The sequence below is a fragment of the Schistocerca gregaria genome, chromosome 4, assembly GCF_023897955.1.
Source record: "Schistocerca gregaria isolate iqSchGreg1 chromosome 4, iqSchGreg1.2, whole genome shotgun sequence".
NCBI classification, from domain to species: Eukaryota; Metazoa; Arthropoda; class Insecta; order Orthoptera; family Acrididae; genus Schistocerca; species Schistocerca gregaria.
In genome coordinates this window covers 78,642,441-78,662,103 of record NC_064923.1, presented here as the reverse complement: position 1 = coordinate 78,662,103, position 19,663 = coordinate 78,642,441, and the positions used below count along the sequence as shown (strand labels likewise).

The 19,663-nt window shown below is 40.8% G+C and overlaps 1 protein-coding gene across 1 annotated transcript in view; it reads left to right on the top strand.

Annotated features, from left to right (window-relative positions):
• The window catches only part of LOC126267138 (uncharacterized aarF domain-containing protein kinase 5-like), a 156,113-nt gene that overhangs the window by 75,878 nt on the left and 60,572 nt on the right, over positions 1-19,663 (top strand). The window contains exon 7 of the mRNA XM_049972062.1: positions 8,180-8,345. Within this exon, the coding sequence (XP_049828019.1) occupies positions 8,180-8,345 (166 nt within the window). The remainder of the gene's footprint in view (positions 1-8,179; positions 8,346-19,663) is intronic.

Sequence of the window (19,663 nt, the reverse complement as noted above, 5' to 3'; positions counted from 1 at the left end):
GAAGATGAGGCAGCACACTGATTTTGTTTTTTATGAAATAGTAGCACACCAACAGGAATCAATGTGTGGGTGTGTTATCGTGATTCAACAGGTAAGAATTCTCGCACCACACTTCAGGACATTTCCTTCTCACATTTTCTACCAGGCATAATAACAGATCCCGGTAGTACCATTGATTAACAGTTTGTCCCTGTGGCACGAATTCATGAATAACTAACTCTTCAAAGGCAAAGAAAACAATCAGTGTGGCTTTTGCATTTGACCTGACCTGGCGAGGTTTTTTTGGTTTTGGAGAATCTTTCCAACACATTGTGAAGATTCAACTTTGATCTCAACATCATAACCGTAACCCACGTCACTGTTATGATTCTCTTAAGAAACATTCGTTCTCATTTGCGCGATCTAAAACTCTTCACAGATTGCGAGGTGAAGGTCTTTCTGGTCTTGACTCATGAGCCTTGGTATGAACTTGGCGACAACACAATGCTTACCAAGATGCTGTGTCAAGATTTCATGACAAGATCCAACAGGAATGTCACATTCTTTTGCAGCCTCTTGGACATTCAGTCTCTGATTGGTGCACACAGTTTCTTTGACTTTCTTGATATGAGCGCAGTCAGTAGATGTCAAAGGACGTATTGAATGAGGGTCACCTTTAATTTCTGTCCGGCCATTTTTAAACTGTGTGAACCATTCGTAACACCAAGTATGGCTTAAGCACTCATCACTGTAGGCTTCCTGCATCATTTGATCTGTCTCTATAAAGGTTTTCCTGTGTTTCAGACAAAATTTAATGCAGACGTGTTGCTCCTCTAACTCTTCCATGTCATAATTCACAAACTGTATGATATAACATTGTGCTCAATACAGCACTGAACAATAACTAACAGACATACAACAATGAAACTTCTGGCAACTACACATTAAACACAGGCATGTGCAGGGATGCCAACTGGGTTTTGCTCCAACACACCATTGGTTTGAAATTAAGAAAGATCTGGAATTTATTGAACAGAGCTCATATGTGTAAATAATTCAGTAACTTATAAAAAAATAGTTTGCATTTACCATGTAACCATTGTGAGTGGAGGCATCAAGTGAGATAGGCCTTCCCTGAAGTAGTGTGGGCGTTATCTTTCCTAGATCCACAGTTCCACATGTACGCTGAGTATTACCCACTTGAACAAATGAATAGTGACACATTTTCAGTATCTTTAATGAAGTAGTTTTTATGGAGAAGACTGTGGGGGTGGGAGAAAGAAGGGACTTTTGGTGGGCGTGAATAATCATTCAAACCACCGCAAAGGTTATTTAGATAAAAACCGCCTAGTGCTTGACAGGTTGATTGGTCAATTTACATTTACATTTGCATCTGTGGTCCACAAGCCACCTTATGGCGTGTGTTGGAGGGTATTTTGTGTAGCACTCTCACATGTCCTGTGCTGAGGTGACAGGCATCAACTGCTTCCTGAAGAACATACATCATGGTGCTGCAGTCTGTGTGAGGTGGAAATTGAAACCAGCCAGCTTACTAGCAGATCAGTAGAGGGTGACACCAGTGGTTGGGCCAGCAGCATTTCCAAGGCACATGCACAGCCCTGATCAGCGCACTTAGGCTGAACTACTTCCTACTTAGACCCAAACTAAGTTTGAGCCAACCAAATAGCTGTGTTACTCCGTGAGTGGACTATTTACCCTGCGATGCAATGGCAGCCGGTAGTTACAGTGCAGGGGGCCACATCGAAAAGACCTCAGCTGGATTATGCGCTGTTGGTGATCTTTATATGAACAACAACATAACCAACTCTGTTCTCTAGAAATCACAGTTCATGCATCCATCAAACTAAATCTGTGACATCTGAGACCAATAACCCATTGGGTTAGGTTTGTAAAGGTTCCAGAGTTAAACTCAGCAGAACGCCCTACCTGAAACATTTCTCTAAAACATCAAGGATGGCACACATGCATGTTGGTTCATTTATGTGAAACATGGCATGGAGAGTTTGACATTGAAGTCTCATTCATCCATGCAGTAGGCAAATCTGTTTCACAAAAAAATCAGCTGTTATCTGGGTTGTGGATGTATTCATGCTAGTCTGGTCAGATTTAAAAGAGGAAAAAAACTGGGACACTTGTGTTTATACTGTATACTTAACTTCATTAGAACATTTCTGCTTACCTTTCTTGTCATTTATCATGATATTTTGAAATCGATAATAGGTCTATGATGATGCAGCAGCTGAAAAACCCATAACAAGAATGTATCTTCATTTTGTAAATTGGAAAGGAACATTTAGGTACATTACACATAATTAAAATTCTTTTCTTCAGAAATGAAAAGGCTGATGTATACTTTTTTATTGTAATAGTTGGGATATGTGTTCTCCAATGTTTAGTCACTTACTTGGTTTTAGATACGATTTGTTAATCCCAAGAACTGTATTATATTAGTAATCAGTAATCTGATACAAATTATAGGCACTTTGTGATTAAAAGTATCTGGACACCTGCAAAAAACATATGTTTTTCATACTAGCTGCATTGTGCTGCCACCTACTGCCAGGTACTCCATATCAGTGACCTCAGTAGTCATTAGACATCATGAGAGAACAGAATAGGGCACTCTGCGGAACTCACGGACTTCGAACATGCTCAGGTGATTGAATTTCACTTGTCATACTGCTGTAAGTGACATTTCCACACTCCTAAACATCCCTAGGTCCACTGTTTCTGATGTGATAGTGAAGTGGAAACTTGAAGGGACACGTACAGCACAAAAGCGTACAACCCGACCTCGTCTGTTGACTTACAGAGACTGCCAACAGTTGAAGAGAGTAGTAATGTGTAATAGGCAGACATCTATCCAGACCATCACACAGGAATTCCAAACTGCATCAGGATCCACTGCAAGTGCTATGACAGTTAGGCAAGAGGTGAGAAAACTTGGATTTCGTGGTCAAGAGGGTTTCGTGGTCGAGCAGCTGCTCATAAGCCACACATCATGCCAGTAAATGACAAACAATGTGTCACTTGGTGTAAGGAGCGTAAACATTGGACGATTAAACTGTGGAAAAACATTGTGTGGAGTGACGAATCACAGTACACAATGTGGCGATCCGATGGCAGGTAGTGGATATGGCAAATGTCTCGTGAACGTCGTCTGCCAGCATGTGTAGTGCCAACAGTAAAATTCGGAGGCGGCGGTGTTATGGTGTGGTCATGTTTTTCATGGCGGGTGCTTGCACCCCTTGTTGTTTTGCATGGCACTATAACAGGACAGGCCTAAATTTATTGTTAAGCACCTTCTTGCTTCCCACTGTTGAAGAGCAATTTGGGGATGACGATTGCATATTTCAACATGATCAAGCACCTATCCATAACGCTCGTCCTGTGGTGGAGTGGTTACATGACAATAACATCCCTGTAATGGACTGGCCTGCTCAGAGCCCTGACCTGAATAGAACACCTTTGGGATGTTTTGGGACACCGACTTCATACCAGGCTTCACTGACAGACATCAATACCTCTCCTCAGTACAGCACTCCGCGAAGAATGGACTGCCCTTCTAAAAAAAAAAAAAAAAAAAAAAAAAAAAGAAGAAGGAAGAAAGAAAGAAAGAAAAAAGGGCTCTGAGCACTATGGGACTTAACATCTGAGGTCATCAGTCTCCTAGAACTTAGAACTACTTAAACCTAACTAACCTAAGGACATCACACATATCCATGCCTGAGACAGGATTCGAACCTGCGACCGTAGTGGTCCCACGGTTCCAGACTGAAGCGCTTAGAACCGCTCGGCCATATCAGCCGGCATTAACTTCCATATGGTTGCAGTCCCATTAGGACAAATGGTGTAAGTGATAGTCCATTATACCTCATGTGGTTTTGGTTTTACTCGTCTTGAGGGCTGTAAAGTGGAAGATGAGCAAGTTAGAGGGGGGAGGGGGGGGGGGTGATGGGTAATAACTGCTTTTTTTCAGCAACTCCTACCGTTTCTTTAGGCACAACATAATTTAAACCAAATACAGAAGGCCTTTAGGGAGTATTGTGGAAATATGTATTTCTGTAATGTTCTTCTATGAAACTTATTTTTAACAAAAATTTAATAAAATAAGAAATATTACACTTGTGTGTCTCAAATGGATATTTTTTTTTTTTTTTGAGGGGGGGGGGGGGGGAGACACCAGAACATTTATGTGTAAAGCCAAGACTCTCCTGGCAGAACTGGTATGTCTGGTCAGCCTAATTCATGTTAATTTTTAGTGTGATGAGCTTACATTATTTAAGAAAATTGTAGTTTTCTTAAGCATTATTTATACTGGACTGAATGGAAGTTGACAAGAGCAAACTAGCATTTGCAAAAACAATTCATCAGTGTTCACCACCATTCGCTTGTACCTGTAAACAAACATTCACAATGGATGGAACAGACAAGAACATGAGAGAGTGAGTATAGAGTGGAATTATTATTATTTTTGCACTAATAATCACCACATGGGTTTCATTTCATGTAACATATCCTTTATGCAAAACTGTGATTTTCAGATAGGATTATATTACATGGTGCACTTGCTGCTTTTTGGAAAGCAATAAAAATGACATAGGAGAAGAAGAGTGTAGGAATCCGAATTTGTAGGCAAGCATGAAACTTGTTTCTGTAGTGCACCTAACATAGAATTGCAGCCCCAGTCTTCCATAGCATTTTTCCAGAGCTTTGCCCTGATGTGAGTGAAACTTTTAGCTGGCTTATCATTACAGTTGAGGGGGAAATTTAAAATAAGAACACTGATTATTAGCAAGCAACATAATCTGAATATAGTCTACCATTTACATTGTGGTTGTTAGCAACTGGAGGCCTTTCAATAGCTGTTATACCTGAGATAGTCCCTGATGCCTGCAGTGACAGATGCAAAGCACTTAATGGATTGTATTAAAGTACATGTAAGGTAAATAATGTCAGTAAGGTTTGGCTAATGAAATGTGGAATATACATACAACTTTCTACAAGATGTTTGATAAAATTACACTGTACAGGATGTCCCAGAAATGCTGCAAGAAAATTTGAGGGGTTATAGAGAGTGTCTTGAGGAACGAATCGTGGATAGGAACACATGTCCAGAAATGTGATACAGCAGTGCTGCAGAGTGTCAAAGTTATAGGTGCCAGCACCTGCCACTAGGTCACCCCTTCAACAGCAAACGTGACTTTGCACTTTGATGACTGTAGGTGTCACATCTCACAATATTGTTTGTTACCTAGCTTTCACAGCTGATTTGTCATGATTGCTAGTGGAGAAGATAGAGCTGACTGATGCATAGAAAGGCCTTGTCTTCTATGGATACAATGCTCTGCTGCCTTGGTGGGTATCCATCTGCAGTTTATTTTTCTTCTAGACTACAGAAAAATCCCTAATGTTTTTTAGTGTATAGGAGAAAAATAAACTGCAGATGGAAATCTATGTCTAAAACTGCAATCCAGCGGGGCAACAGAGCATCATACTTGTAGGATACAAGGTTTTATCTATGCGGCAGCTAGCTCCATATTCTTCACTGGTAATCATGGCAGTAAGTCGTGACTACTGTATAACAGACAATATTGTGAGACATTTCACCTACAGTCCGTCAGCGTACAAAGTCATATTTGCCACCAAAGGGATGGCATAGTGACAAGTGTCAGCATCTATAATTTCAGTGTTCTGTAGCATCATTGGGTGGCATTTCCAGACATGATTCCTATCCTCGATTTTTTTCTTTCCTCAAGGCACCCTCTACAACCTCTCGAAGTTTGTCACAACATTTGTGGGACACCTTGTATAGTTCGTTAGAGGGCAGGGGAGACAGGTGATCATGGGAAAAAGATTTTTACTTATTTGGTTATTACATTAAAAACCTCTAAAATAACTGTGATACCTCAGTGATGTAACTACAAGTACCATGAACATAAGCATTGAGAATGAGCAGGTCTTTCGTATCTTTTTAATTTTAATCAACGTAACACATACATATTCATATTTATTTACATTCAAGGAAATTTATGGAGGTGTTCCTTCTCAGTAAAAAGAAATACAAAGCTTGTGTTTATTCACTCTGTTCCCACCTGATTGAAACATCTAAAGGAAGTGTCACTCTCATGTGCCCAGATTGACCTTCGAGAGCCAGACTATTTTCTACCGATTATGTTTCATTTTGTTTGACATTTTGTGCTGTGGATTGCTTGGATCCCACAAGTACGTATCATAGCAATATTCTCCTGTCTGCAGCATTACATTCTCTTCTGACCACTACTTTGTGCAGCCAGTTAGTGTCAACAGCAAGAGTAGTTAACATACAAAATGCAGAGAAGTGCTCCTTGTACTGCTAGAGCCAAAGTGCTTTGATGGTTTGCTAAAAAGAGCGACAACCAGCAGTACATGTGCGAGCATATGCAAATTCAAATCAAACATAAACACTAATTTTGAAATGAAAAGTAAAAACATTTTATTCAAAGTACTGACCATTGCTTTCTGTACATTTTGACCACCTTTCTGGCAATTCGTGGACAACACACCAATAGAAATGTTCGTCTTTTGAAGCAAACCAATCAGACACCCAATTTTCGTCTTTTTCGTAGGAATCGAAGTGTTCTTCAGCCAATGCGTGTCCCATTGATGAAAACAAATGGTAGTCGGAGGGGGCCAAGTCTGGTGAATACGGCAGGTGGGGTAGCGTCTCTCAGCCAAGTCTTTTGATGGTAACCTGAACCAGTTGTGCTTTGTGTGCAGGTGCATTGTCGTGTAAAAAAATTACTTTGCCATGTCTTCTGGCCCATTCTGGTCTTTTTTCGATCAATGCATAGTTCAAATTGATCATTTGTTGTCTGTAGTGATTAGTATTCACAGTTTCACTGGGTTTTAGAAGCTCATGATACACCACACCTTTCTGATCCCACGTAACACAGAGCATTGTCTTCTTGCTGAATCGATCTGGTTTTGCAGTCGATGTTGATGGTTGTCCCGGATTAACCCATTACTTTTGCCATTTAGGATTCTTAAAATAAATCCATTTTTCATCGCCAGTGACAATTCGATGCAAAATTGACTTTATTTCATGTCTTTGAAGCAAAATTTGACAAATGGTTTTTCGGTTTTCCATCTGTCTGTCATTCAATTCATGTGGCACCCATTTTCCACACTTTTGGATGTTTCCCATAGCTTTCAAACGGTCAGAAATTGTTTGTTGTGCGACATTTAGTATTGCTGCCATTTGCATCTTCATCCAATATTGCTTGCAATTTGGCGTCTTTGAACTTTTTTGGTGGTCTTCCACGTTCTTCATTTCTTACATCAAAATCATTATTTCTGAACCATTGAAACCATGTTGCTTCTGACAGAGCATGATCATAATATGCCTTGACAAGCATTCAGTGTGATTCTGCAGCACTTTTTTTCAAATGAAAACAAAAAATTAATGCTTTCCACAAATCATCACTTTCTGGTACAAAATTTGACATTGTTAACATGATGGACACATATGATGTTGTTTGTTCCATGGCTTGATGTATACTAAATATCTTTGACAGATGTCATACCAACCAAACAAAAAAAAATTAAGGCTCATTCACAACAAATGTTCCCTGTGGACACATTTGTATCTTAACGCTCATTTCATACCGGTACACCAGAGAGAATTCTTGTTCACTGATGCTCATTTGCTTACATTCCCACTGATGTAAACTGGGCTTAAATGGAACTGTCTGACATCGAAAGTGTGTTTCCATGTAGAAACTATCTTAAAATTTTGTATATGTTTAAGGAGCAGGCAGATGTTGTTATATATGTAGCCTCCGAATGCGGCGTTACTGTTTGTTATTTGCTACTCTAGAATTCTTGGTATCTTTTTTTATTTCACTTACTGTACTCTTATGTTTTGTCTTTATTAATCTAAAATAAAGGTTCCTCTTGAGAAATAAGTTGTAATACCTAGCTGAGAGTCTCATTATGGGCACAGTCTTGTTTTCACAATTTGTGTTTAATCGCAGTTAATTAATATTGTTCATATTTATCTTTATTTGTATTATAAGTACCAGGAGAGAATAGTTGATTAAGTTGTTACTGTTGCTTTTAAGGCCAGTTCCAACGTGCACAGTATTTCTGTTGGGTCAATTATTTTCATGTAATAATGGAACATTATTTCTTTCCCCAGAGGGTACTCACTACGGAATTCGTGCATGCTACTAAAGTGAATGATGTACAAGGACTGCGGAATTATGGCTTTTCTCTTTCTGATGTTGATGAAAAGCTTTTCAGAGCATTTGCTGAACAAATATTTCACACTGGTTTTGTTCATGCTGATCCACATCCAGGAAATGGTAATTGCAATTTGTCTAATAAATGTTTGAATATGAAATTAAACTTGAATGATGAAACTTGAGATTTAAATTAACAGAGTTCACTCTGAAAGTGATGATCTGGTACACTTTTTTAAGACTAGAAATTGAGATAGCAGGAACATAATATGTCATGGAAAGCTTTCCCACTGTTTAAAGCATTTGAACCACAGATTCTGGAATTTTGGAAATATTTCTGTAGTGGTCTGTTGAAGTCATAAGAGCATGCAATAAACTCTGTTTTTACCCTATCACTCATCTGACATCTGGTACTCCACAGAGCTGAACAAGTGCCAACCAGATTAATGCAGCTCCTCATTGTAGGGCAGAGACAGAAGGCTTGTCTTTGGAAAAGTGTGTGATATATTGTCAACAAACACAGTACCCGGTAACAACATGTTAATTCTATATGCTTTTCAACACCTCTACGTGTTTTGTTTGGGGAAGCATGCAATATACCAACCACAAATCCTATTGTGTACCCTAAATCAGGTCATTCACATGCTCCAGTTTCTTGTCTGTGCTGGCAGAATGAGGATGGTGTGCATGTCATTTTGCTCTATGATGTCAGTATTTCCATTCCAAAGGCATTTATTTCACTTTTTCCCCCCTCTTTATTCTTTTTCCAACCATGCACAAATTATCAGTACCATTCTATAATTAGCAATTCTTTTCTCTTGTGATAAGTTTAAAATTACTCTTGCACACTGCTGGGATATTAAGTTTTTCAAAATGTTTATTCACCAATAGAATCACATATTCATAACATCACAGCTATTGCTTGCAAGCCATCCTATGGTGTGTGGTGGAGGGTCTCTCTGATACAATTATCACTTCTGTATACCCCATTCCATTTGCGAATGGTGTATGGGAAGAATGATTGTCGGTAAACATCTTAATTTCCTCATTGCAATTTTGTGAGACCTACTGTATTTGCCCAAGTATAAGAGGACCCTGAATATCAGACAACACCATTTTTTTAGATGTGCCTTGAGAAAAATTTATTTTTTAACATATTCTGACTCATCAAAATCACAAGGTTTGATTGATGTAAGGTGTGTCCTTAAAAAATTCTAAACTCATGCCATTTATTGTTTGTCTACATTTTGATAATACCACCAGAAATAAAACAAACAAAAAGAAATTGTTTGCATTAATCTTTGTCTTTATTGCCTTTTTTGTGGTATCACTATTTGTAATCATCATTGCTACCATTCTAACTTGATAGTTTGTTGTCACAATTATCTGGCTGTTTCTTCCAAATACGTTATTGTTTTTGTGGTTGTGGTGGGTCATGAGGACATAGATTTTTCTGAACACACGGTGGATATTTCACTTCTCTATTGATGTGAGAATGTTACAGCGTCTCTTGTTTGCAAACATATTGTATGTGCACTGCTCTCTCATCGGCTGTTTAGAACCAGCAGCTGACACACCCTCTTTCATTCACCTCATACCTCATGGTGAACGTCGACAACATTTCTGCACTAAACACATAAGTACGTCACTGGCCCCAGTCTAGAATTTTAGCATCTCACGCATAAATTTGTGCTGTTGTTGAGTATTTGTCCAATTTTAAAGTTGATTTCATTCCGACTGGAAATGGATTCAGGCAAACGGCAGTTTAAACATGGTAGATGTTCATAAAAAGCTGGAGTACACAGTATATATTCTCATGGTTGGTTGCACAATGAAATTTGTTGCCTACTCAACACTTCTCTCCCCGTACTCACCATATTTCTCAGCCCAGCTGTTGGCACTGTTACCTGTTCAATGTTCCGTAGTGCTGTGCTTGAGCAACAGTGAAACATAGACAACAGTGTCTTCCAGGGTACAGACTGTATGTAACAACAGTAACCAACACATAAAGAAAAGATCGCAGTTATGATTCTGTCCAGTTCTTGAACTTTCGCTCATAGTGTGATGTAGTGATGTCTGTTGATAATATCTCCACACTCGTTCTTTCCACTGTAATTTATTTTGCAATAACAGTTGTAGTCAGTTTAATGTGATTTATTTGATTTGTAAAACATTTAATTCTGGACTAATTTTATTCCTCAATTCATGTGTCATCATCATGTTCTAATACTGATTAAAGCCTGGTATCTTTTTTCATGATATTCTAGTGTGTGAACAGTGACCAAATTTCCATGTGCAACCCACTTGGTAAATCGTTACAGTTTCTCATAAACAAATAAAATATTGACTTGGAAGAACAAAGTAGAGGTTTATGAAGGACAAGATTTTCGCTTATGAATGTTATCTTTACTTAAAAAGCAGCAGGAACGTGTATATGTAGTATTTGTACATGTACGGGAACATTTATTCTAAACCTGTCCAGATACAACAAATTAAAGTTAGCAAAACTGTCAGTTTTTAAGCAGAGCATTAGACAGTTATAGTGGCCAGTTCTAAGTTTCCCACTTATCCCTTGAATATTCGAGCAAGGTCGATACTGTGTCGAGTGCTGCAGCATTTTGGGAAATCTCAAGCCTATTTGAACACAAGTATTGTTTGCCCAGCCCTACCCTTTGGGATTATTCAATATGAATTTGTATGAAACCTCAATAGCCAAAGCTTCATCTGTAAATGTAAGATGACCCCTATACTAATCCGCTAAACGATGTAAAAACATTAACCTAGCCAACAGCAGTTTAATCTGGGAGTGGAAGATGACCGTGTACTTTTCAAGTGACAAATTTGGAAAAAAAAACTCATAATTGGGTAAATAAGGTATGTGGGACGAAGTTCTTGGAATATACTCTCTTGAAATTTCAATAGTAAACTTCTCTGTGATGCAAAACACCTCTCCTGCAGTGTTTGACACTAGGGTTGTAAGGTTCTCGCACTGATTGAACGATCCCATGATGAAATATGCTACTCTTCATTGTATCCTCTGTAATCATCTTTATTAACCCAACCTGGTAATGGCTCCACGCTGATGAGCATTAGGTATCTGTCAGATATTTGTGTTTGGGGTCAACTACCAACCTCTATACAAACTGTCGATTTTCTGCAGATCTTCCTGCAATTAACTGCACTCTTCTGTTGTTGCTAACTTCTTACAGGCATCTGCGTGATCTGCAAACAGCCCCATAGAGCTTCCAATGTTATAGACTATATCAGGTATATATATTTTAAATAGTAAATGTCGTGGGTATTCATGAAATTACTTTGCATTTCTCGATTTTGTTCCATTAAGAATGACAAATTAAGTTCTCTCTTCAAGGAAGTCTTGAATACAGTCTCAGATTGACCCAGTATTCAGTAAGCTCATATTTTGTTCACCAAACACCAGTGTGGAACTGTATTGGATGCCTTTCTGAAATGAAATGTGACCTTCATGAGGGTGCTGTTGTCTATGGCTCTTTGGGTCTTGTGGACAAAAAAAGCAACCTGAATTTTGTGAGAGCTCTGTTTTTATAGAGGTAATTTATGTTCTTCAAAAGTGTCATAATACATTAATGTAAACTGTTCCCCACCTGTCCTATGACCTTTCTGGGAAATGGGCTTTCTTCCAGCTGCTGTGCGGCCTTTGTTGCCCCCTTTGTTGCCCAGTGACCTGCAATAAACTACTGCTAGAACGGTAGCAAGTTCTTTGATAATCTTTGCAGGATCTCAGAATATCTCATCTGGTCCAGATGTCTTTTTGTGCTATAGAGCGATTCGGGTGTTAGTCCAATAAAGAAGGAACCTTATTATGATCTACATCAAAGCTAAATTCATTATTTTGGACTTTTCTCTCTCTCATCTTTCATTTCAGTGCCAGTACGATCACTGAGTAACTGAATAGATGATATTGATCCAGTTGCTGACTTTCCACAATCAACAAAAATTACTTATGTTTTTTAGTCAGATCAGTTGGCAAAATTTTGCTCTCAGTTTCATTGAATGATTCTTACATTGCTCTGCTTGTATTCAGCTTTAGTATGGCATTTAAATTTAGACTTGGCTTACATTTGTAATGAAGTTCTCTTTGCTTTCATAGAAACCTTCTAACCTGACTATTGAACCACAATGTGTCTTTCCCATCTCTTAAAACTTGCTTGCAACCTACTTGTTTAAGATGTACTGGACAGTGCTTTTCGCCCTCCGGCGAGACTTTGATGTTGACTGCTCAGTTACTCTGCAATTTGTATCCTGTTACTCTTGCTGAGCAAATATATTTTCCTATCTTTCCTGATGTTTGTTGTAACACCCATAGTCACTAATGCTATTGCAACCTTCTGTTTACTGATGATTTTTCTCTATGTTAACTGATTTGAAAATTTAGGATCTGTTTGTTACTATGAGGTATAAGATGTTTCTCTGAGTCAATTTTGTACGTCTCTGCTCATAGCGATTTTCACACATTGTACTATTGATTTATTTCTGGTTTTTGTTGCCACAGCAACCACCTTCAAGTCATATTACTACCTCTGTAGTACACTAACAAAGTAAGCTCAACTATGTTTAAATGTGCCAAGACAATCTAGGGGGGAAGGGGGGGGGGGATGAACTGTACCCAGTTCTCTTCGGTTGTTTGTTAGGGAAGGTCACCCAAGAATGAGTAAAGAAATTAACTGGAATTGAGAACAGAACAGTGCATTTGCCAATGACCTGGCGATCCTGTCAAGGAACAGAGACAGCTGTGGAACTGATAAACATTCTGAAGGAGCACACACAAAAAGCTGGCCCCCAAATTTTCCGAGAGAACTAAGTATGTCATCTACGTCCAAAAAGTGCATCAGCACCTAAAAACAAACTAATGTAAAATAGATAAAGTGGGCAGTTTTAGATCCCTTTGTGAAACAGTACAGATTAAAACTAGCAAGAAAGAAGCTAATGACAGCAGGAGAGAGAGAATGGCCACTGCTTTTCATAGGATCCATGTTCTAGGTAAGACAAAGACAATCTCAATAAAAGCTACACTTGGGCACTATGACACAGTGATTCAAACCAAATGTCTATACACAAGTGAATAGAACATAATAAAGCAGAAGACTGGAGTGAGAGAAGTGAAGAAGTTTGAACACAAGATTCTTTGGAAAATTTTGGGTTCTAAGATAATAGATGAACAGTTTAGACTACAAGGCAGAGAAGAGCTGTTAAGCAACAACAAATGGCTGACGCAGTTAACAAGGAAATGACTACGGGAGACCTACAGACTTCTGTTAGATGCAACCCAACTAACAAAGCAATTTTAATGTACTGAACAACAGACCTGAAGTCTCTGATAAATAGTTCAAGGAAATAAAGAGAGGTCTAGAGAGCATTGGACTGAATCAAGAAGACATTTATAATTGCGTAAGGTAAAGATGACTCAACTATAACTTTAATAAGAGTTTCTACTATGAGCAGAAGCTGAACAGTGCCTGGATGTGGAAGAGAGAAGGCAGACTGCTGGAGAAAGAATGCAGTGCTTTCAGACTGCAAAAAAGGCTTCCAGAAATACCTTACAGTTACATGATGTGGTCTCTAATGGCACTAAACAAGAAAAAAATAACCATTTACAATTCTAATTTGTAACTTACACTTGCTGTGTAGATAGCGGCTTGTCAGTACTAAGCAGTTATGTATAAATTTTTGTGAAAGTATCTGCTCACTCCTACAGGCAGTACTAGCATCTTCTCCCACCATTACCCTGCTATCCCTTCTCATCGTAAGTCCCTTCTGTACCCCCAATACCGACCTCAGCTGAGATCACTGTTCTCCTCAGATTCAGTTGCAGCTAAGCCTCATGACTGGACATGACAGTAGTAATTAGCTAATTAATATCTAGCAGTCTTTATTCAATGCATCCACTCAAAGCCTTGTTGTTATCTGATCCCATATTTTCTATTTTTTGATACTGTCTAGTGGTTCCTCTTCCATCCCACAATCCAATGGTGTTCCCCTTTGTTACTGTTCACTATCGTATATGTCATTCAGTGTCTGTCCTTTTTCTTCTCTACTTTCCTACATTTCATTGTTGCCTTCTGAGCTGCAGACGACTTCCACCTGTAGAATGGGTAGTGACCCATCGTGTGACACTCTGAGTTCAGGGCCACCCTGTATCAATGGTCTTGTCCACACATAACACATGGCTACACGCCCGCATGGACCCTATGTGCAGCACCCTGTGTTGCCATCATAATTATTCCTGAAACTTCAAATTTATCCCACCAGCTCCCGCCAACCACATGCATTTTCATGTGTTTTCCTGATTCTATGTACACTGCATGCATTTTATATTTAACAGTCCCTCCCCTTCTTCCCTTATTCCAGCATGCATCATTCTGCCCAAACCCAATCCATTTACCCAATGTCATTTGTCAATGTACTTCCTGCTTCCATCTTTTTTTCATTTTATCTGATTTCTATTGAATTTTGTGTGCTTTTCTAAATATTTTCACATTTCTTTTACCTGAACTACTTATCCTTGCTCCTTCTGTCTTGCCAATACAGAAAAGTTTCCCCTGTCCCAGGCCAGCTGCAACCTGTCTTTCCATAGTAACATATGCCTGTTCAAATTCCATCACACTACAGCCCTCACCAACTTAGTCATGGAAGCCCATATAAATCAGGCCCATGCCTCCTTGCATAACCTCTCCTCCATCCACAATATCATCATCATTTGCAATTCCTAATTCCTACATCCGATCTCCCAGGTTGAAACACTTGCCCTCCAAGAACTAGAGAGGAAAAAAAAAAAAAAAACACCATCTCAAAAAGCTGTCCCTTCTATTCACCTCATACTCCCATCCTGGAATACCACTGCAAGAGCCACCATCAAACCTCCCCCACATCTCCTCTAGCTGTCAAAACCTGTCTTGCTGACATACTATATTTCCCAAACCCTCAGAATCTTCCTCCCATCAGCATACAGAACCCAGAGCCTAAACAAACCCACAACACAGTCAGGAACCAGCCCTCCAGAAGCCTCAATCCCACTTAAGTATCAGGCATTACCTTTTGTCTCTTCCCAACCCTGTCAGTAAACTTCACTGAAAACTCCCTTTTACCACAGCTCTGCCAGTCAGACTCAATCCAGAACCAATATTGAACCCTCCCAACTCAGTTTTCTTCTCCATCTAACTGTGACAACTCCCCCCTTCCCGAATTGCTCCCTGGTAACTTTCCAGTATTTCCTAACATCGAACATTGCCTCACTATCATTCTCCAAATCCCTCAACACACATAATAACCTCATATATGCATAAAGAATACACCACCAAAAATTCGACCCTGACTATGTAATCCTACTTGCTGATGAATGCTTCACCACCATTATTATAAATAGAAAGGATTACCTGGTGGGTGGACTCCAGCAGCTGTCAGACAAGGCCCTCCACAAGTCTTGCCTCAGTGACCCCATTCCACAAATCCAACAGAATCAGCAAGATCTCCTCAAAATTGAAGATCCATTCCAAAACCTGTTCCCTATGTCTGTCTCTTTTTCTCCTGACCCTCACCTATCCCTACACACTTATCTTCTACATGCTTCCTAAAGCTAACCACCCAGGACCATTGTGGCTGGTTACTGCACCCCCAGTGAGGGATTCTCTGCCTTGGACGAACACTGTCAGCCTATCACCTGTGACCTATCAGTATCCTCTATAAAAGAAACTAACATTTCCTCTACGGACTCACCACAGTACCTGTTTCTTTAACACCCACACCCTGCTCATCACTGTTGATGCCACTTCTCTCTACACCAACATCCCCATGCAACTACTGAACATCACCTTTTCCAATGCCCCACTGACTCCAGACCTACAACCCCCTTCTTGGTCACCATGACCAATTGTATCCTAACCCAAGTTGCCTCTCCTTTAGAGGTGCCATCTAGAAACAAGTCCATGGTAGAGCAATAGGCACCCCCATGGCAACATCATGTGCCATCTGTTTATGGGCCATCTTTTTTGGGCATCCAGAATTCCATACCATTCAGCTGGTTCAGACTCTGATGACATCTTCATGATCAGGACCAAAGGTGAGGATACCCTATCCAAATTCCTCCAGAGCATCAACACCTTATCCCCTATATGGTTGCCTTGTTCTCCAACCAAGGCATGCACATTCCTAGATTTCCACATGAGTGGCTTCATCAATACCTCCATCCACACCATGCCTACCAATCACCAACAATACCTCCAGCTCAGCAGCTGACACCTATTACTCACCAAGAACTCCCTCCCCAGCCTAATCAACTGTGATCATTCGTCCGGCCATCCTGATTTAGGTTTTCCGTGATTTCCCTAAATCACTCCAGGCAAATGCTGGGATGGTTCCTCTGAAAGGGCACGGCCAACTTCCTTCCCTAATCCGATGAGACCGATGACCACGCTGTCTGGTCTCCTTCCCCAAACCAACCAACCAACTGTGATTGTTGCATCTGCGATGAGCAGACTCTCTGAAAGCATGCAAAGTGATATGTCCCACACCACTGGAGGTGCAGTAAAAACATGGCTCAGCTAAACAATGCAGGACAAGTTTATTAGTAAACTCATGAACTCATCTCTCCGTGGAGTAAATTTTTACATTGACAGTATGTGGTTAAGTCAAGAGTTGCACTCAAATGACACGGTAACTGTTTGTTGGGCTGACGGCCCCAAGAAATCTCAAAGTTAATTTGGGAGTTCACTTAGCGATGATAAAGTTCATGATATGGAGCACTGTGGCAGCCAATACCAAAGTCCACACATTCCTGGTGTGGAGGCCACATTTTGGCAAAGGACATTGCTGCTTGGAATACAGTGTTGAACATCCTGATGGCTCCTCAGTGAGACACAGATTGATGAACCGCTACTGCGGTCGCTTTCTGGCCCAGAGAGCTCGTTAGGAATGAAATGGTGTAGCAAAGCCTGGGTGCTGGCCTAAATACCGTGAAAGTGTGACGTGACAGCCAGGTGTGTTTGCTGCCATGTGACCCTTGGAGGTAAGTACAGGGTGTTTCAAAAATGACCGGTATATTTGAAATGGCAATACAAACTAAACGAGCAGCGATAGAAATACACCGTTTGTTGCAATATGCTTGGGACAACAGTACATTTTCAGGCAGACAAACTTTCGAAATTACAGTAGTTACAATTGTCAACAACAGATGGCGCTGCGGTCTGGGAAACTCTATAGTACGATATTTTCCACATATCCACCATGCGTAGCAATAATATGGCGTAGTCTCTGAATGAAATTACCCGAAACCTTTGACAACGTGTCTGGCGGAATGGCTTCACATGCAGATGAGATGTACTGCTTCAGCTGTTCAATTGTTTCTGGATTCTGGCGGTACACCTGGTCTTTCAAGTGTCCCCACAGAAAGAAGTCACAGGGGTTCTTGTCTGGTGAATAGGGAGGCCAATCCACGCCGCCTCCTGTATGTTTCGGATAGCCCAAAGCAATCTCACGATCATTGAAATATTCATTCAGGAAATTAAAGACGTCGGCCGTGCGATGTGGCCGGGCACCATCTTGAATAAACCACGAGGTGTTCACAGTGTCATCTAAGGCAGTTTGTACCGCCACAAATTCACGACGAATGTCCAGATAGCATGATGCAGTAATCGTTTCGGATCTGAGAAATGGGCCAATGATTCCTTTGGAAGAAATGGCGGCCCAGACCAGTACTTTTTGAGGATGGAGGGACGATGGGACTGCAACATGGAGCTTTTCGGTTCCCCATATGCGCCAGTTCTGTTTATTGACGAAGCCGTCCAGGTAAAAATAAACTTCGTCATTAAACCAAATGCTGCCCACGTGCATATCGCCGTCATCAATCCTGTGCACTGTATCGTTAGCGAATGTCTCTCGTGCAGCAATGGTAGCGGCGCTGAGGGGTTGCCGCGTTTGAATTTTGTATGGATAGAGGTGTAAACTCTGGCACATGAGACGATACGTGGACGTTGGCGTCATTTGGACCGCAGCTGCAACACAGCGAACGGAAACCCGAGGCCGCTGTTGGATCACCTGCTGCACTAGCTGCGCATTGCCCTCTGTGGTTGCCGTACGCGGTTGCCCTACCTTTCCAGCACGTTCATCCGTCACATTCCCAGTCCGTTGAAATTTTTCAAACAGATCCTTTATTGTATCGCTTTTCGGTCCTTTGGTTACATTAAACCTCCGTTGAAAACTTCGTCTTGTTGCAACAACACTGTGTTCTAAGCGGTGGAATTCCAACATCAGAAAAATCCTCTGTTCTAAGGAATAAACCATGTTGTCCACAGCACACTTGCACGTTGTGAACAGCACACGCTTACAGCAGAAAGACGACGTACAGAATGGCTCACCCACAGACTGCGTTGTCTTCTATATCTTTCACATCACTTGCAGCGCCATCTGTTGTTGAAGATTGTAACTACTGTAATTTCGAAAGTTTGTCCGCCTGAAAATGTACTGTTGTCCCAAGCATATTGCAACAAACGGTGTATTTCTATCGCTGCTCGTTTAGTTTTTATTGCCGTTTCAAATATACCGGTCATTTTTTAAACACCCTGTAAGTCCATGAGGCCAGTGGCCTCTCTTGGCAATCACACTGCAGTCTGCTGGCACAGCAGGCCTGCGAACTCTTCTGGCTGTCATCTGCTGGAGTGGCCCTTGCTGCTTTGCCATGAGGACCTCCTGCTTGATGCTGATGTGTGACTGCTTACTACATGGGAGGGCTAACATCCCCAACATTGCATCCCTTTTGGTCCCACCCCCTTCTGATGGACAAGAGGGTGTGGCACACTGTGAAATCCCAGGAAGCAATGGTCACCCGGCCAGTGATCTGCATCATCAGTGAACCCGGAGGGTTGCTTTTGACATGTTGTGTGAGGTTGACCTTGTCGGTGACTGGAAACCATGCAGTCTTTTGTGGTGGTGTCTTGAGTTTGCTGTCGATGATCCTGGGTATTCAGGTGCCCAACTCGGGAACAAAAAACTGTGAAGATTTCCAGTTGAGGGGATTGCTCCATTGTGAGGGTGCACCTAGATGATGTGTTTGTGGCCATCTTGGAGTTGCATCTCGGTTATATTCTGAGCTATAAGATGTGTCGCAGCTGCTGGCACCCAGTGTTGGCAGTCTTCGAAGAGATGAGCACCCAGACGTCATTTGCCGGAAAGGTGCCTGAAGGACAGTTGGATGAATATTTTAGGCTTGCAGTCAATGCAACCTGCCATGCAATTTTTTGACAAGACCAGATCTATCTTGGGAGGATTACCAATAGTGGATTAAGAACAATGTGAGTGCCTCATCCACCACATGGTTGTGGTGCAGCATCTTGTATCTTGAACGTGCTGGCAAACCTCTCTGCAAGACAGTTGGACACTGGATGGAAGGATTACAGTATGCACCTAGGCAA